The sequence below is a fragment of the Myxine glutinosa genome, chromosome 12 (assembly GCF_964187855.1).
Source record: "Myxine glutinosa chromosome 12, kmMyxGlut1.1, whole genome shotgun sequence".
Taxonomy (NCBI): Eukaryota; Metazoa; Chordata; class Myxini; order Myxiniformes; family Myxinidae; genus Myxine; species Myxine glutinosa.
In genome coordinates this window covers 114,272,498-114,290,505 of record NC_136272.1, presented here as the reverse complement: position 1 = coordinate 114,290,505, position 18,008 = coordinate 114,272,498, and the positions used below count along the sequence as shown (strand labels likewise).

The 18,008-nt window shown below is 47.0% G+C and overlaps 1 protein-coding gene across 3 annotated transcripts in view; it reads right to left on the bottom strand.

Moving 5' to 3' along the window:
- Positions 1-18,008, bottom strand: part of LOC137413428 (protocadherin Fat 1) — a 372,531-nt gene that overhangs the window by 66,822 nt on the left and 287,701 nt on the right. For all 3 annotated transcript variants that reach the window (XM_078766236.1, XM_078766237.1, XM_078766238.1), the window contains exons 12-15: positions 5,533-5,729; positions 5,229-5,382; positions 4,622-4,855; positions 1,328-1,720 (exon numbers count right to left, since the gene is read on the bottom strand). In XM_078766236.1, coding sequence (XP_078622362.1) covers positions 1,328-1,720; positions 4,622-4,855; positions 5,229-5,382; positions 5,533-5,729 — 978 coding nt within the window. The remainder of the gene's footprint in view (positions 1-1,327; positions 1,721-4,621; positions 4,856-5,228; positions 5,383-5,532; positions 5,730-18,008) is intronic.

The window sequence follows — 18,008 nt, the reverse complement described above, 5'->3', positions numbered from 1 at the left end:
ATTCAGTTGGTGGCTAGAGGTTTAGAGTTAGAAATGGTAGAGAACATAAAATGTCGACTTGAAATCCTGAATGGAGTCAAGTGTTAAGTTTACACTTGGGAATTGTAACAAGATAAGGTTTTCATGTAGAAGGCCTGTGACCTGCTGGAGAGGCAGGGGTTGGGCAGAAGTGCGAGGAGAGGAAGAGCAATAACAGGATAGAGCAGGTAAAATAGTTCAATGCCAAATTGGGCTGCATGCAGCGAGCAAGAAATAAACCCTGACTCAATCTCCTGTCATGAAATAGCAATAACATAGAGGGCCTTAGATTCCAGAGCTCCGAGGTGTAAAGATAGGAAGCAGCACAACAATCTACAAGGGGGAACCATATTCACTTCCAATGAAGATCTCGTGCACCTTTATACACTGAGGATAGCAGAGGATGGACTTGGCCCCTTGAAGTGGCAGCTAAGTTTGATATCATCTACCCAAGACAGATTGTAGTTTATAGTGAGGCCCAGGAGCTCTGGAGGCTGCACTACTCCGATAGGCTGACCGCAGAAATACAGTACATCGAGGGATTTTAAAGCCAGTACTTATGGAGGGACAAAGTGGGAATATAGTCAGCCGTTTTTGCATTAGAAAGTCTTCACAGGTAGATGACCATTTGCATATTTTCTCAAGGAGCTGCTGCCATTTGCCTGGTAGAGGGGTGGGATGATCCTTCAAAGAGTGGAGCAGTTTGTAAGTTGATACGAAGGATTCTCCAGTGATGGAGGTAGGTCACTGATGTATACCAATAACAGGATTTGTCACCATAGCACTACCTTGAAGGATTTTAGGGTTCGAGTACAGGAGAAATACCATCCAAAGCAACCTGGAACCTAAAATATGGAACCTGAGACATCCTTCGCTCACTAGAATCTTGAAAATCAAGGTGGGTACCAGAAAGAAATTGCACAGAAGAAGCATTCGTCCATTGTTGATGAAGAAGTAGCCAGTCCAAGGTGGAATAACCTGGGCAGACGAAGACTGGTGATCGCAGATCACAGTTTGATAAGAGATGAGTAACAGGGTCGAATGCAATTATCAATTCCAATACTTTGAATATGATGTGGATAGGGTCAGTTTTGGCACTGTTCTCATGAATTGGGTTAACAATGGTGATGAATTTCCGACGGAGGATGATGTATGAAGGCGACCCTCAGATAATGACCTGGAAAAGAGCAGAGGAACCGCAGTGGCATCGCATTTGGTTACATTTTACAACTATACTCCAGTAAAACCTCCAGCACGTGCTCGCCCAATCAAATAGCACATGTGACATGTCTTGGCTGGATACACTCACCACTTTTGGGGTTTATCTGGAACTTCCTGTGCTGATTTCCACCAATGATGCTGTAGCTGATTTCAGCGTTTGGGCCTTGGTCTTGACTTATGGCAAGTACAGTGATAAGCTTGGTGCCAGGTGCAGCGTCCTCGGGCACAACGGTCTCGTACTCTCGGTGCTCAAAGGCAGGCGGGCTGTCGTTAACATCAAGTGCCGTGACCGATACGTGCGCTTCTGACCGCAATCGCTTTGGTCGGCTGCCCTGGTCGGTAGCTCGCACTGTGGCATTGTAGATAGCTCTCTCCTCTCGATCTAAGGCTTTTAGAAGACTGATAATGCCAGACTCTTGGTCAATGGCAAAGTGACCACCAGCAGAATCCACCATTGTGTAGAGGACTTTTCGTTTAAGCCCTACAAACAAAAAAAAACAACATCAAACCCATCATGACAAAAACATCAAACCCAGCATTACTGGTGTATTGAAACAAATGTCTGACCATTTTTGTTCGTTTTAGATCAACTTTCATTTATTTTGGGGAACCATCTACAAATTCCATATGTGAAAATCAGAAACCTTTTCACCAAACCCCTCTCAAAACACAAACACCCTGAGATCCGCAAATGGAGATAACAACCAACGACACACACACCATAACTGTAGTGAGCATAAACCCATGACCAATGGAGCGCCTGCACCCTGTTTAAGTACCCATTGAGGATAAATGTCACAAAGTCTGATCAGTTAATAAGGACTTTAAGTTGTAGCAGGCAGGATAGACATCAACATGACTCAAAATGCAATTTTTGTTAAAACAACAGAGAAGGTTGCAGTAAGTACCTTACATTGAGGGCACATTTTCTGGGGTACCATGTAGTCACATGGTGTCCTTCAGATTTCAATCAAAGACTTTTGTTATGTTTGTAATTAAGAAGTGGGGGGGGGGGGGGGGGACATGTGATATTTATTAAGGACATGTGATAGGTTTATGTGTCTAGACCATAGCACGTGAGAGAGGAGGGCCTTATCTAGTTAGATTTAGAGAGGTTAAGAATGTCTCGTCTACATGTTCTCTCTGTCTGTGGAAATACTCAAGAACTGGGTGTGGTCAAAGCCTGCTCACAGTACGTCTCCTGGGCTTGGCCTCGGCTCAGGCAGACAAAAAGTACAAGTTGCAGCCACCAACGCAGGAAGATGGCTCCACCTTCAAAACCATCAATCAGAGCTGTCTGACAACCATTATTGGCTGACAGCTATTGCATAATCCCTGGGAATGGCTTAAAGGTGGGCACTTGTGATGGCACGGAGGCATCTAATAGAAGCTTGTGCTCTGTATCAGATTGCTGTGTGTGTGTGTGTGTGTGTGTGTGTGTGTGTGTGTGTGTGTGTGTGTGTGTGTTTGTATGTGTGTGTGTGTTTGTGTGTGTATGTGTGTGTGTGTGCGTGGATTGGTCTTCATCACCAATCGAGCTCACTCTTGGAATTTGCACTCTCACTCGCTCGCTCTCTTCATGTCTGCTGTCGTGTCGCCCTCGCCTGCATGTTGCAAACTTCAGTGATGGACTCTGCCAATGCTTGTTGCAACCTTGAAGCACTTTAGGCTTTGGCCCGGTTCCATGTGACTATATGTGTTTGATGCCAATGGGTCTGTTATCTTGTGTTTGAGATTTTGTGCTCTCAGTCCTTATAGGTTTAGTAATTTATTTATTTCTTAATGGCTCCGTTTGCATTAATGATTCCCACCATTTAGCTGCACCGACATTTGTGTTTCATTGATAACACTGAGAGGATTTAATGTTGTGGCACTCCTGAGTTTAATAACCGCGTGTTGGAACATTTACGGAAAACGAAAGACGCCACTGCTCATGTGCCAATTAAACGCAAATTGACCTATTTCCTGGTCATCCATGGAATCTGTAGATTCCAGTGTGTACAGTTCCCATATCAACAAGAAGAAAAAGACAAAAAATGTCATAGCCCCCATATGGTTTTAGTAATTTTGCTTTATGGAGTTAAAGGCCAAATTGGTCAGATTACAAAACAAAATCTTCTGCATATGTTCACTCTCATGTGTTGTCTTGGTGCCAAGTTTGAACTAAATCAGCCCATGCATGTCCGATAAATGGCTGGGGACACGTTTAAGTAACAAAATGGCCGCCAGTCGGCCATATTTGATTGCATCATGCAACAAAATGATGTGCATATGTATACCGTCATGTATTGTCTTTGTGCCAAGTATGAACAAAATCGGTAAATACATCTTCTCGATTTGGTTATGGATGTATGGAGGCACGGATGTACGGACGAGACCCAATCCATAAGCCCCCGTTTCCGACTAAGTCCCACGGGGGCCAATACTCGCTTGCATTTCTGGGTGGGAGCCATCCACGCAACATTATTTCACAACCAGGTTGTCCCCAAAAATGGTAAATTTATTCAAATGGTTCAACTTTTTAAAAATCCCTCTCTTTTTGTGACTGTGCAATTACTTCCCTGTGCCTGTCAAATCCCATTACTGTACTTGCCCTACCGCGACCTCAATTCATCTCCCATTTCCATTGATGATCTTACTCCCACTCATTTCCTGCCAAGCTGTTTTGTTATGTCTCACTATCATCCACTTTCTCCCTTCTGCCCTTCTGAGGAGGTTGAAATACCCTCATCCTCCGTCGTTTTGCTCCAACATGAGCACCCACTTTGTATTTATAAAAACCATTCAGCTTCCATTAAAGCAAAAGTCTCCAAAAGCGCTGATTCAAAAATTCAATTGAATGTGATCAGTTTGATTCCATGATCTTCACCATGATCTTCAAGGATCCCAAGAAAACCATAATCTTCAAGAAATGTGATAACTCAATCTTTTTGAAGACCTTGAAGCGGGATGGACGTTTATCGGGGTTAAATAAACATTATGCAATTACAAATACCCCGTAATGTTAAGAATCACATTCACCGAATTCCAGGTTTTGTGAGAGAACCTGCTCGTGCTCGACAGGGACCAAATTAGAGTTTATGAGACGTTATTAGTGTGTGCAAGCCAAGCAGCCGTGAATCTCGTGAGTGGAGCACTCAGCACTATTCCTAGCGGAACTGATGTCCCTGTCACAAGGTCAGGTGCAGACTTTGTCACATCAGCCTAATTGAGCACTCGCGGCCTGATTGAGCAGCACACATTCCATAAACAATTTCAAGCTAATATCAAAACTTCTTAAAACCAAAGGGAGTGCGATAATCCATTATCAGCAAGAACTGTAATTATAGTATGTTGCGACATTTGGCAGAGAGCAGGTCTAGATCTTTTGAAGAATGCTCACCCAAGTCGGAGTCCGTTGCTTGTACGCGGGTGAGCAAACTCCCCACGGCGGTGCTCTCGGAAACAGACACCTCATAATGCAGGGACGAAAAGACTGGAGCGTTGTCATTCACATCCTCGAGACGAACCGAGACCTCGACCTGGCATGAGCGACCTCCTCCATCCTCGGCCACAGCGATCAGAGTGTATGCCGCCTGCTCCTCACGGTCCAGCATCACCAAAGTGAATAGCTCACCTGCAAGACATAGACACCATTGGATCTTAGGTCAGCAGTTTTTGCTTCCTCTATGCACTCATCACCGATCATCACGTTTTAATTGACATTGTTTGGGGGTCAACAATCAAAATCAATTAATACATCATTCAAATGCATTTAAATGTTGGACTACCTTTTTGGGGCTAGCAGGTTAGCCTCAAGGTGTGCACATTCACCTCTGAGCTGTCTAGCCTGGATTTGACGCGCGAAACCAAAAAAAACTTGTCAAACATCAATACATTTTCTACCTTTTGCTTTGACACCTAAATACTCTGGTAGTGGTGTTTGTGGAGTGAATGATGTGGTAGTAAGTCCAAGGATGGCTATTTGGTACAAGGTGTTTGAACCGTACCTGTGTTCATGTTCATGTGAAACGCATCCCTTCCTGGCCCAGACAGATAGAAGCGCAGCGCCGCGTTGTTTCCTTCGTCCATGTCACTCGCTTCAATCTGGAGAAGGCGTTCGCCAGGAAGCGAGTCCTCTCGCACGCTCACTGCATAGTGCAGCTGCACACGCCACGTCACAGCTCATCCAATCACAAATCAATGGCCTACAATACCAGTCAAGTCACACTTCATAACGCATACGATGATGATACATCCTATCACACACGAGAATACCAAGAAGTCAAGACAAATTTACCTCCAGTTGCTTACCTGGTGACACACGGGGTCATTGTCATTGGCATCGAGTACGGTGACATCGACTACAGCCTGTGAGGTGAACGTGCCGTCAGTGGCCGTCACATTGAGCAGGTAATGCTCCTGACGCTCTCGATCCAGGGGACGTTTTGTGTGGACCGTCCATTCCTCCTGAACCTGGGCGATGGAAAACTCCCCACGCGAATCTCCTCCTGTGTGTCAAAACAGAGATGGACATAGTTAAGAAGTTAGCAAGTGACCATAACCTGGGTTTCCAGGTAAAGGGATTTGCAAATGTGACAACACATTGAAATTAATTAGGTTGTTGGCGGACAGGTTGGGAGAAAGAAGGATGTGACCTTATAAAGGTTATTAAGTGTAAACCATTATGACTCTTGAGTGAAAGCTTTAGATCATCGGACTTGGATAAAACTCAAAGGATATGGGAGTAGGTTATATCTATGATAAATGAAGGGATTATGAAAAAGCTGTTCCAAAATCATGGACGGTGATTTTAAAAAAATGAGGAGGAGGTACACGATTAACACTGAGATGACAAGAGTGCAACGAGAGGATGGAGTTTGTGAAAGATCTACTCTGCCTTTCTATTCCATGACTCAAAGTGATGTCCATTCTTCATTTTCCAAAATTTTCTTCCTGTATATATTATATATATATAATTATTATGATTTTTTTTCAATTTTATAAACAGGAATCAAATTCCTGCGAGGGGCTAAGTGTGAAAAAATTCTGACTCAATGCGGGGCTCGAACGACGGACCTCCATTGATAATGCGTCAACAGCCCACTGAGCTATTCAGTCTCTGGGATATCCTCAGAGATTTCTCATACTAACACTGCAAGCTTTATAATGGCCGATATGTCTTATGTGCCTGCTAGGCAGACCCCGGATGTGAGTGTATGTATGTGTATGTAAGTGTGTGAAAGTGCATTGAAGATGAACTCATCTAACAATATATATATATATATATATATATATATATATATATATATATATATATATATATATATATATATATATATATATATATATATATATATATATATATATATATACGTATATATATATTGTTACTGATCGCGGTTTAGATGTTATGATGGGCCGAGCGGATGGTCCAACCGCGACCGTTACAGGATCCCCGACTCACCCGATTCCACCCAAACGTTGGCCGGATCGCACCGCAGCTATTCAATAGGGAAAAGACAAAGGCGACACGGATGTGAAGAAGAAGAAGAAGAAGACAAAAAGGTTGGAAATACTACTAAATTTATTCCTACTATTTACATGCTCAAAGTAACCAAGGAGAAGGAAAGATAATAAAATAATATACAGAAGAATCAGAGACACAGTGCAATTATTAGCTTATACAGACTTAATTAACCCAGGGACAGAACAAACAAAACAAACTCACGTACACAAGAAGGGTGGAAAGGCAGGAGGTGGATGGCTGGAGGGAGAGGGAGGTCCAAGGGGGTCCTGCAGCACAACCGGCGCGTTGAGCAGCCGCCGTTCCTTCACGGCCCTGCTCCAAACCGCCGTTCAGGCCCCCAAGCTGCTGTTGTGGCTGCTGTGGACGTCGCGTGCTTTGCCAGGCCTTGTCCGACTCGTCTGGTCCAAACCCTCAACTCTTTCTTGGTCCGCTCACTCTTTACCACCGACGCCTCACCGCAACCAACGCAACCAACTGACCACCGACTCCACTGACTGACTCCTCACGACTCTCTCCCTTGACGACCAACTCACGACTCTCTCTTTTGACGACCAACTCACGACTCACTTGCGTGCGCGCCTTTTATAGCGCCTCCGGCGATTAAGCCGCCGGCCTTTTGGACACGCCCATCGGGGTGCTCACCTCGGCCCTGGTTGGTCGCGCGACCCTCTGGCTCCGCCCTTGATGACGACGGGCGGGCACGCCTTTCTTCTCCGATTCGAGCACATGTTCAATGGTGGTTTTGGAGGGGAGGTAATTGGGAATCGAGGCCCGGCAATGACGGAAGGGGATGTAAAAGGAAATGGAGATTTTGGGGATGGGAATGAAAGGGGATCTATTCTCTTTCACTGGTGCAATGGAGTACTTCAATTAATGGGAGACACAGCCTTACTCTAAAACACAGAATAAGAGATAACTATCAAACAGGGGTATTCTATTATTTGGCTGATGTGTATGCTTGTGGACTAATTATGGGATGCCCTTTCACCTTTACACAGCTCCGGAGGTAGGGGGGCGCAGAATAAACAATAATAATAATAATACAGCACACAATCAAAAAATACAGTCCTCATCTCCGCAACAATATATATATATATATATATATATATATATATATATATATATATATATATATATATATATATATATATATACATACATATATGTATGTACGTATCTATATGTACATATATATATATATATATATATATATATATATATTGTTACAGACGCGGCTTTTAGATGTTATATTGACCGAGCGGTGGTGTATTTAACCGCGTCCGAACAGTTACTCCCCGATTAAAACCCGATTCCACCCGACGTTGACCAGATCGCCCCACAGATATTCAATCGGGAAATCTCTAAAGCGACCGAAAGAGAATGAAAAAGAAGAAGAAGAAGAATACGGAGGAAGAACAGATTTTATTATACACACACAAGCAATGGATGGAAGAAGCAGTAACACAGCGAATCGTTAACTTACACTATTCATTTTTACTTAGCCCCAAGACAAACGAGTAGGACAGGACGTTCACACTTACACAGGGGATAATGCAGGCAGGTAAGGCTTGAGATGGATTGCTTGAGAGGGAGGCAAGGTCGGGAGGCCGCAGTTCGCAATTCCTCGCGGTTTTGGCGGGAAACCCTCCGTCGTGTATCCACGGCGGTAGACATCACGCGCTGGTTCGGCACACCTGCTCCTCTTCTTGGGGTGGGGCCGTCTCCTTCCTTTCAGCGCGTCTCTCCAAAGCTGGTTTCCTTGCCGAGTACCTCTCCTCTTTGGCTTGGAGCGTTTCGCATCTCACCTCTTGGTGCAGCCTCTTTGCTCATCTCCCAAGGCCTCTCCAAGTCATCTCGCAGCTCATCTCTTAAAGCAGTCCCTTACAGTCGCTTTTATCACCTCGGGCGAAATCAAGCCGCCGGCTCCGAGGGCACGCCTACCGGGTCGCTCACCGCGGTGCTGATTGGCTGTTTAGGGCTGGTTCACTCCTTCCCTCTTATGACGAGGTGGAGACACGCCTTTCTTCCCCGACTCTACCTCGTGGCCAATGGTGGTTTGAAGAAAACCGCCCAAAATGCAGAAGGCCATTGGAAGGGAGGTTTTGGGGAAATTGGAAGGGCCTACGCTTATTTTGTTTGATACAATGCAAAGTCAATCTAGTGGGAAAACACATATTTAGCCTACATGGAATAAGGAAATACACTATTTAAAAGATATATCGTGACCTGCGTGTAAGTTTCATGCAATTAACTAGGACGCCGACTGCGACCATTATTTACATTAACAGGGTGTTACCGTACCCTTTTGTAACGTTCACATTGTAACGTTTTCACATTCGTTACACTTCCTCCAAAATTGTTACACTTCTCAAAAACCGTTATACTTCTCAAATTCGTTACACACTTCTCAAAATCGTTACACTGCACCCTCCTTTCTTCAGGCCCGTTCTCGGGCCTATTAAACTTTAACTTAGTGTGACACGTAGGTGTAATTCCCTCTACAATTAACCTGACCCTGAGTGTGACAATTTTAAAACACAAATAAGTATGTCCCCCTATTGCATTGCACCCTGTCTAACAGACTCAAGCCCACAGCTAACCGAATTACGGAATTATTCTCAAACTATACATTTACGGTGGGGAGCATTATTTACAATGACGTGATTTCTTATTTACAACGCAACCCAGGACCTGTGTTTTTTTTTTTTGTTTTTTTTTTCTTTTTAGGGAACAAGAGAAAGAAATTCCTGTTGGGAGGGAGGAGACAGCACGCATTGCATCGATGCACCAGTACCAATACCACCAAAGCACCCAAAAGCACCACAAAGCACCACAAAGCACCCAAAAGCACCTTCCGGTGCGCAGTCACCATGGTTCATAATAAACACAACAAAACAACTGGTGGTGGTCTTCTCTTTCTCTGCTGGGCCGATGTTCTTCCCGACGTCTTCTGGCTTCATGCGGCCTAGTTGGAAATAATAAAAAGCACAACTTGTGTCCATTTTTATTTAGGGCCTCAGGGGCCAACTAAGGGTGGTCCACCTGTTTGGCATAGGTGCCACCTTACCGAGGTCCGCAAGCAAGATTCCCTGGCCACTATGGCCGGTCTCCAACAGAGGTGCCCTGCCCCAGAACCTGGGGTCCATCAAGTGGTACTTGGCCGCAGAACAGCGGTCCATACAGTGGTACATCAACGCAATGCATGCTGGTTCTGGGAATCTCGGGCGCACAATGGCCACCTCACGCACGTTCCCATCGGCACCCAATGGCGCACAGGTCATGTGGGAGACAAAAGAAAGACAATTGAGCGAGGGGTAAGGTCACAAGGGTACACGTCAATAAGGCAATGCAAGGCGAAATGCGTACGGAGGGCGAAGTGAGAAAGCTCGTCCCTACCGTACGTCACCCCCCTGTCACCTACCCTACCCTTACCCCATATGTACAAAAATCTACCCATTTACAAATTCGTCACTACTGTCACGTCTTCCCCATATTTCCCCTATACCAAATTCGTCACCACAATCCCTCTACCTCAAAATTTGCCATCACCAATTCATCATCAATCCTCATAAGGAGGGAGAGATGGAATTACGCACAATGTCACACCCACGTCATGATGCTTCTCACAATCCAAACATTTGCATCATAAAAAATAATCCAAACATGGCATGGTGTGGAGTACCTGTCACCTCAGGTGAGTGGATGCAGATGGTGCGAGAAGATCCTTCATCCTAACTATTTTCTAAATGACTTTAACACACTTTACACTACCCGGGGTCTCTCCCTGCCAATCCATTGGCCAACTTACACTATGGGTTCTAAAAACCAATTCCCATTGCCCAAACTGTGGTGCTTCTCAATTTGGGGTCTCACTCCCCCGATTCATCTCCCGGTGCTCTCGCACAATTTCTGGGCTGCGACGTCTAGCTCTCCCAACAGGTCTACCCACCTGCACACCTCCACCACTGTAGTTGCCACCCGAGCTTACCTAGCTCCTCACCCTAACCTAACTAACTGGGGACAGCCCCTCTCCTGGCTCTGTCACCCCATGGTGCCCTCTGGCACTGGGCTACCCGGGTCCGTCCTCCGGATCCTCGGGCCCCATCCACAACAACTACTACCGGCTCCCAGAGCCCACCTGCGGCCTCACCTGGCCGACATCCTCACAGTGGTGGAGTGCCCAAACCAACTACACACACTAACAGGCTACACGCCCAGCCATTTCCACAACACTAATGCACCCATCCACATACCATTCTGCCACCCGCACCACAGATGCCAATATCCAACCACAATTTACCTGTACCCTCTACCTAACACTTACACTACCCGCCCCGGGTATCCGTGATGGGGGTCCACTCTTCCCCCATTCACACCATCCACTCCACTCCACAATTTCCACCATTCTCACTCCACGACCATCCATTCCAATACTCCAGATATTCCACACTACCATTTATTCCACACAGCCACATACACCTGTTGTTGCACACCTGTGCCCTCACACCTGGTGCCACCTGCACCCTCCTTTCTTCCTGGACCATTTGGTCAACACAACACGCAATCACCACTACTCCCTCATACACTGCTCCACACACCTGTTCAGTTGCACACCTGTGCAATCACACCTGTTCCATTCTCACCTGTTCAATCCTCACACACACGGCATCATCTCAGCTAACTACTCCCCTCTGAAACTTGCGCTTCCCAGTCGTCCCTTTAAACTATTGCGCTCCCACGTCATTATAATCCACACTAATCTACCTGCGTCCCCACTACAGGTATCAGTCACTAACTAAACTTAACGTTACCTAATGTCATCTTCGCTAGATCCCTACAATTATCCAAGCCCTCCCTGGCTCGGTTGTCATAGCCACCCCATAAACTATTGCGCATTTGCCCCACTCTGTGAGGGATGGTGGATTTGCCATCCCACCACATCGGGGGTCTCTCACTATCAATTTTGTTCGTCCAGATTCCACCCAATTCAAAAAAAAATTCATTTACTGCCAATTCTATTCACTTTTCTAAATTTCGTTTTAAATCACTATCACTATCACCATCACCCGTCTACTTATTACATCCTCTCGGTGCGCCAATCCACGTCTACAGCCCGGCTTCGTACAGCCGAGCAATGAACGCGGATTCTTTTGTGCCGGCGGCTGGATGCGTCCCGCATTCGGGGCAGGGGCGGGGGCTTACCCGGGCCGAGATCCCACGCACCACCTCGGCGTGGAGCCATCCAATGTCCCGATCTCGACCTGCCGGCACGTCTCAATAGAAAGTGGTCGCCATGACGACCCGTCCTATCGGGCTGCCCGCTCCGCCGAGTGGAGCCCGGACGCGGCCGTTCAAAGCGAGGCCCGGCACGCACCGAGGGCCCGATTCGGCTATAAGTCGTTCTAACCTCTAGCCTGGTTACCGTCGACGCTTCACCTGGATTCTTACAAGCATACGCTACCCCTTTCTTGCTCATACATGCAGCTGTTCCCATTCTCCTCGTACCTTTCCTTACACACCTCGGTACACTCATTCCGCTCGCCGACTTGGTCACACACCTGACCACCGAACACTTTGGCACACATTCGTTGGTCGCACACCTCACCAACACACCTCTTCGCGCCCCCTCCTCGGTCACTTCCTCCGTGACAATCACAGGTGTGCTCTCATTCGCACACCCTACCACGTGCCTCACCACCAACTCAAATGTGCCTTCCCACACACGCTCTACCATTCCAGGTGTGCATCCTTCCATTCCAGGTGTACATCCTCGCTCACCTGTCATAACCAACTCACGCTCCGTTTCACTCTCACTACTCTCACCTCCATTCTTGACCGCGCACTCACCCTTACTCTCGACAGCACACTCTTTCCTCATGCACCCGTCCGTTACACACCTTTCTCGCGCACACCCTCCCGTTACATCCTCTGAACACTCACCACAGGCGTACACTTCCTCGTTACATCCTCTGTAACACTCACCACAGGTGTACACTCTCTCGTTACATCCTCTGTAACACTCACCACAGGTGTACACTCTCTCGTTACTTCCTCCGTAACACTCACCACAGGTGTACACTCTCTCGTTACTTCCTCCGTAACACTCACCACACCGCGCTTCCAGGTACCCCCTCGCACACGCGCTTCGACCAACTCACTCTTGACGGCACACTCACTCCTCGGCGTGCACTTTTTCCTCACACACCCCATGGTCGGACATTCTCGCACACCTCATTTTTCGCACACCTGACCTGTCACACACTTCACCAATGGCCTTTCACGAACACCCGGATCCAAACCAATCCCCAAGCCGACTGAAGCTTTCCTCACATCATATACATTGCCACTCACCTCCGTACTTCGTCTCCGCACCTCCTTTGCCACCTGCAAACTTTTTATTTGGTTAGTGAGCACCTCATCATGATTTGAACACAGACCTTGTACATATTCCATTACCTCCTCCTGGATTTCTCTCTTAGTTTCTGTCCGTCCCTTCTTAATTTCACTCACCTCTTCTTCCACTTCCTCTAGTTTTTGTTTAACCTCTTTTATTTCTCGGTGCGTCTCCTCAAGTTCGTCCTCTAGGGCTACCGTGACCGTCTCTATGTGCATCCTCACCTGCCGGTCCTTTGTCTCCATTATCTCTGTCACCTCGTCCACCCTCATTGTCAGTTCCTCCCGTACCATCTGACATTGCCTCTGTGTCGCTATTAATTCGTTTTTAATTTCTTTTTGTGTCGCCTTTAACCCTCCGAGTACTGCAGTGTTCCTTTGAACCTGCTCCACTAACTTAGTTTGTCCCTCTGTCAGCTGTTCCACCTCCTCCGTCAGATCTTCTATTCCCCCTTGTAACTTAGCCGTATTATTTCTCACCTCTTTCTCCATACGCTTCTCACCTCGCTTTACCTCCTCGCGCAGCCCCGAAACCTCCTCACTCACCCCTCGTCGTATTTCCTCCATCTCTTTTGTAGATGCCACCCTCATCTGTCCCAATTCATCCCTCTGAGCATCCAGTTTGGTTTCTACCCCGATTTTCACCTCCTCTATCTGCTCTCCCATTTGTTTGATTTCCCTGGCAGATTGTTCCCCTATTTCCCGCAATTTGTCCTCCATCCTATTTTCTAACCCCATTAACCCATTTTTCACCCCCTCTAACTGATTCTCCTGGGCAGCCATTCTGTTTTCCACCCCCGTTAACCCATTCTTTACCTCTTTTATCCCGTTGTCTAACCCCTCAAAATTTTTGTCTACCTTCTCACCGGTACCCCTCGCTTCGTCCCTCATTACTCCCATTTGGTTTCCCAACCGCTCACTATCAGCCCTCATTCCCACAATTTGGTCTCCCATTCGTTCCATAAGGGCCCTCATTTGCAACATAAAAAGGTTCGAATCCACCAGGGGCGCTGCCACGGTCGCGGGCGTCGTGGCCATGTGCGAGGCGCCATTTTGTGCGTCTGATACCCCCTCAACCGCCTCCTCATTGCTCTCCTCCTCCCTTTCTTTCCCTAAGTCCTGGGTTACCCCTAACCCGTCTATTTCCCCCACCGACATCCGATCGCCTTGATTGTCCATGGCGCGATCTCAAAATTCGGGTTTTATATTTCCGTAAAACAAAATCAAATTTCGCCGTTATAATTTCGAGCGCGTGAAACGCGCTCCGGATCGAATTCTACTTCCCAACACCAATTGTTACCCTAATGGTACAATTGGTGTTCCAAAATTTGGGCCTAACAAATTTAGTCCCAGGTCCGAATCCAACTCCTCGACACCAATTGTTACAGACGCGGCTTTTAGATGTTATATTGACCGAGCGGTGGTGTATTTAACCGCGTCCGAACAGTTACTCCCCGATTAAAACCCGATTCCACCCGACGTTGACCAGATCGCCCCACAGATATTCAATCGGGAAATCTCTAAAGCGACCGAAAGAGAATGAAAAAGAAGAAGAAGAAGAATACGGAGGAAGAACAGATTTTATTATACACACACAAGCAATGGATGGAAGAAGCAGTAACACAGCAAATCGTTAACTTACACTATTCATTTTTACTTAGCCCCAAGACAAACGAGTAGGACAGGACGTTCACACTTACACAGGGGATAATGCAGGCAGGTAAGGCTTGAGATGGATTGCTTGAGAGGGAGGCAAGGTCGGGAGGCCGCAGTTCGCAATTCCTCGCGGTTTTGGCGGGAAACCCTCCGTCGTGTATCCACGGCGGTAGACGTCACGCGCTGGTTCGGCACACCTGCTCCTCTTCTTGGGGTGGGGCCGTCTCCCTCCTTTCAGCGCGTCTCTCCAAAGCTGGTTTCCTTGCCGAGTACCTCTCCTCTTTGGCTTGGAGCGTTTCGCATCTCACCTCTTGGTGCAGCCTCTTTGCTCATCTCCCAAGGGCCTCTCCAAGTCATCTCGCAGCTCATCTCTTAAAGCAGTCCCTTACAGTCGCTTTTATCACCTCGGGCGAAATCAAGCCGCCGGCTCTGAGGGCACGCCTACCGGGTCGCTCACCGCGATGCTGATTGGCTGTTTAGGGCTGGTTCACTCCTTCCCTCTTATGACGAGGTGGAGAGTGGAGACACGCCTTTCTTCCCCGACTCTACCTCGTGGCCAATGGTGGTTTGAAGAAAACCGCCCAAAATGCAGAAGGCCATTGGAAGGGAGGTTTTGGGGAAATTGGAAGGGCCTACGCTTATTTTGTTTGATACAATGCAAAGTCAATCTAGTGGGAAAACACATGTTTAGCCTACATGGAATAAGGAAATACACTATTTAAAAGATATATCGTGACCTGCGTGTAAGTTTCATGCAATTAACTAGGACGCCGACTGCGACCATTATTTACATTAACAGGGTGTTACCGTACCCTTTTGTAACGTTCACATTGTAACGTTTTCACATTCGTTACACTTCCTCCAAAATTGTTACACTTCTCAAAAACCGTTACACTTCTCAAATTCGTTACACACTTCTCAAAATCGTTACAATATATATATATATATATATATATATATATATATATATATATATATATATATATATATATATATATATATATATATATATATTAGCCTGGTGTTGGCTTAGCGCTTAAGGTGTTGGATTGGGATCCGAGGATCCTGAGTTAGAATCCCAGTCGATCATTGAATTAACGCCAGGGGGGTTGACTCAGCCTGTCATCCTTCCGAGGTCGGAAAAATTGAGTACCAGCTTGCTGGGATGAATGAGCCTTTCGTGTATCCTGCGTCGGAGTGGCGACCCGTCCCCGTCCAGGATTGTGCCCAATAGCCAAGGAAAACTGCTTCGGCAGCCCTATATATATATATATCTTATTATTATATATTATTATATTATATATATATATATAAAAGAAAGTTTTTGTTTGTTTGTCTGCGCAAGCTATTCTCCTGAATGGTGAAAGATAGGAGGAAACCACCAATACAAAAAATGTCGGGACAGGTCCCGGGAAGTTTTTAGGCTCGGTGGCGAGATCGGTTGAGGCCCACCTCGGCCGGGCCGGGCCCATTTCGCAATTAAACGCTCAGCTGAATTATAGTAGTCAATCTTCTACGGCCGCGAGTAAAAGCTGAATTATAGTAGTAAATTCATTCAAAAAGAACCAAAAATGTCGGGACGGGACCCGGGAAGGTTATAGGCTAGGTGGCGAGGCCGGTCGAGGGCGTAACGGCCGGGCTGGGCCCATTTCGCAATTAAAAGCTGAGCTGAATTATAGTAGTAAATTCATTCAAAAAGAACCCGGGCAACGCCGGGTGCTTTCGGCTAGTATATATATTGTTGCGGTTTTGAGAACCCACACTTATAAATATGACATCATTAAAGGGTTAAAGGTTGCACCCCATAGTTAGGCCATAAGCAACATGTAGGTCACCATAAGACTTCAGTTATTTCATTAGTATGTGTTTAGATAAGGCCGTGTTTCCAATAGTTGAATCTGCGTTGTGTCAATCAAATAAGGAGTAGGCCCCAATCCATTCATTTTGGCAGCCTCCCTCTCCAAGCGACGCCATTACGCACCCTCCAGTCTGCCCCATGGCCCTCCCAAATTGTTACGCGCCTCGGCCAGCAGCGGCAGCCTTAGCTGCCCGTGAGTTTGCTCAACGCCGCCATAAGCCACGAGGTGAGGCCGGAGAAAGGGGACGGAGCGCCAGGAATAAGGTGTGGCCACGTCAACCCACCATCAGGGCGTGGCCGGTAAGCGATGCCCAGCCAACCAGGGCTGAGGTAGGATCGCCTGAGAGGCGTCGCTTTTGGGCTCGCGTAACGATCGCTGCTTGACTTATAAAAGCGCGAATGCAAAGCCCTTTCACAGGACTTATGGGAGAGAGCGCATTGAGACGAACTTACCAGAGAACTCTTGTGGGAGGCGCGCTTGGTAAAATAACTCGTGGTTATATGCGCCTTGCGAAAGGACTTGCTCGCTGGCGCTGATTTGAGAAGGCTTATTGGGAGAGCGCACATTTCACAGGACTGCGCGTAGAGGACTGTCATGATTGCAAGAGAACTGGTTGGGAGAGCGCTCATAAGGGAGGACTGTGAGGACTGCAAGGAAGAGCGCTGATTAAGAGGACATTGGAGAGGGGGCGTTTGCGCGAATAGTACGCATATTACATACGCAGCACACCAGCCTTCCCCCCATTATATAATTGTCCGTTCGTGTTCCACTACACGCAAAGCTGCCTGCCGGGTTTCGTCCTTTGGACCGGAGCCTGGATCGGAGCCTGGACGCGTTGGTGACCAACAACCATCGAAAATCCCCGTGTGAGTGTCTGAGACGGGCCCGTTTGTCCTGGGGTATGAAGAATAAGACTGTTTTAGGCTGCCCTGTGTGCTTCTTCTTCCTCTTCCTATCCTGTACATTTCTTTCATTTCCTCTTCTTCTTTCTTTGTACATAATTAATAAACCAATCTTTGTTCTTCCTATTTTCTGGGTTTCCTCTTATCCAATCGCATCCGTCTTTTCTCCATTGGGTAAACGTGGCACGATCGGAACCGCCATAATCGGGTTTAGTCCCTGTTAACGGCCCGAATCGCGGCTCGCTTCGCTCGGCGTGTCCACTAACGCCGTGGTTCGGGCGGGAGTTATTTCCTTGCTTCACGGTCGGTGTTAGTAATTAGGTATTAGGACTAAGTCGACCATTAACCCTACCTAATACCGAGCGGAAGGAACGTATAACTTCCAGGACTCGTGTCGCCCAGATAAAAGAACAAGGGGATTAACCCCCCCCCCCCCCCCCTTAATAAGGG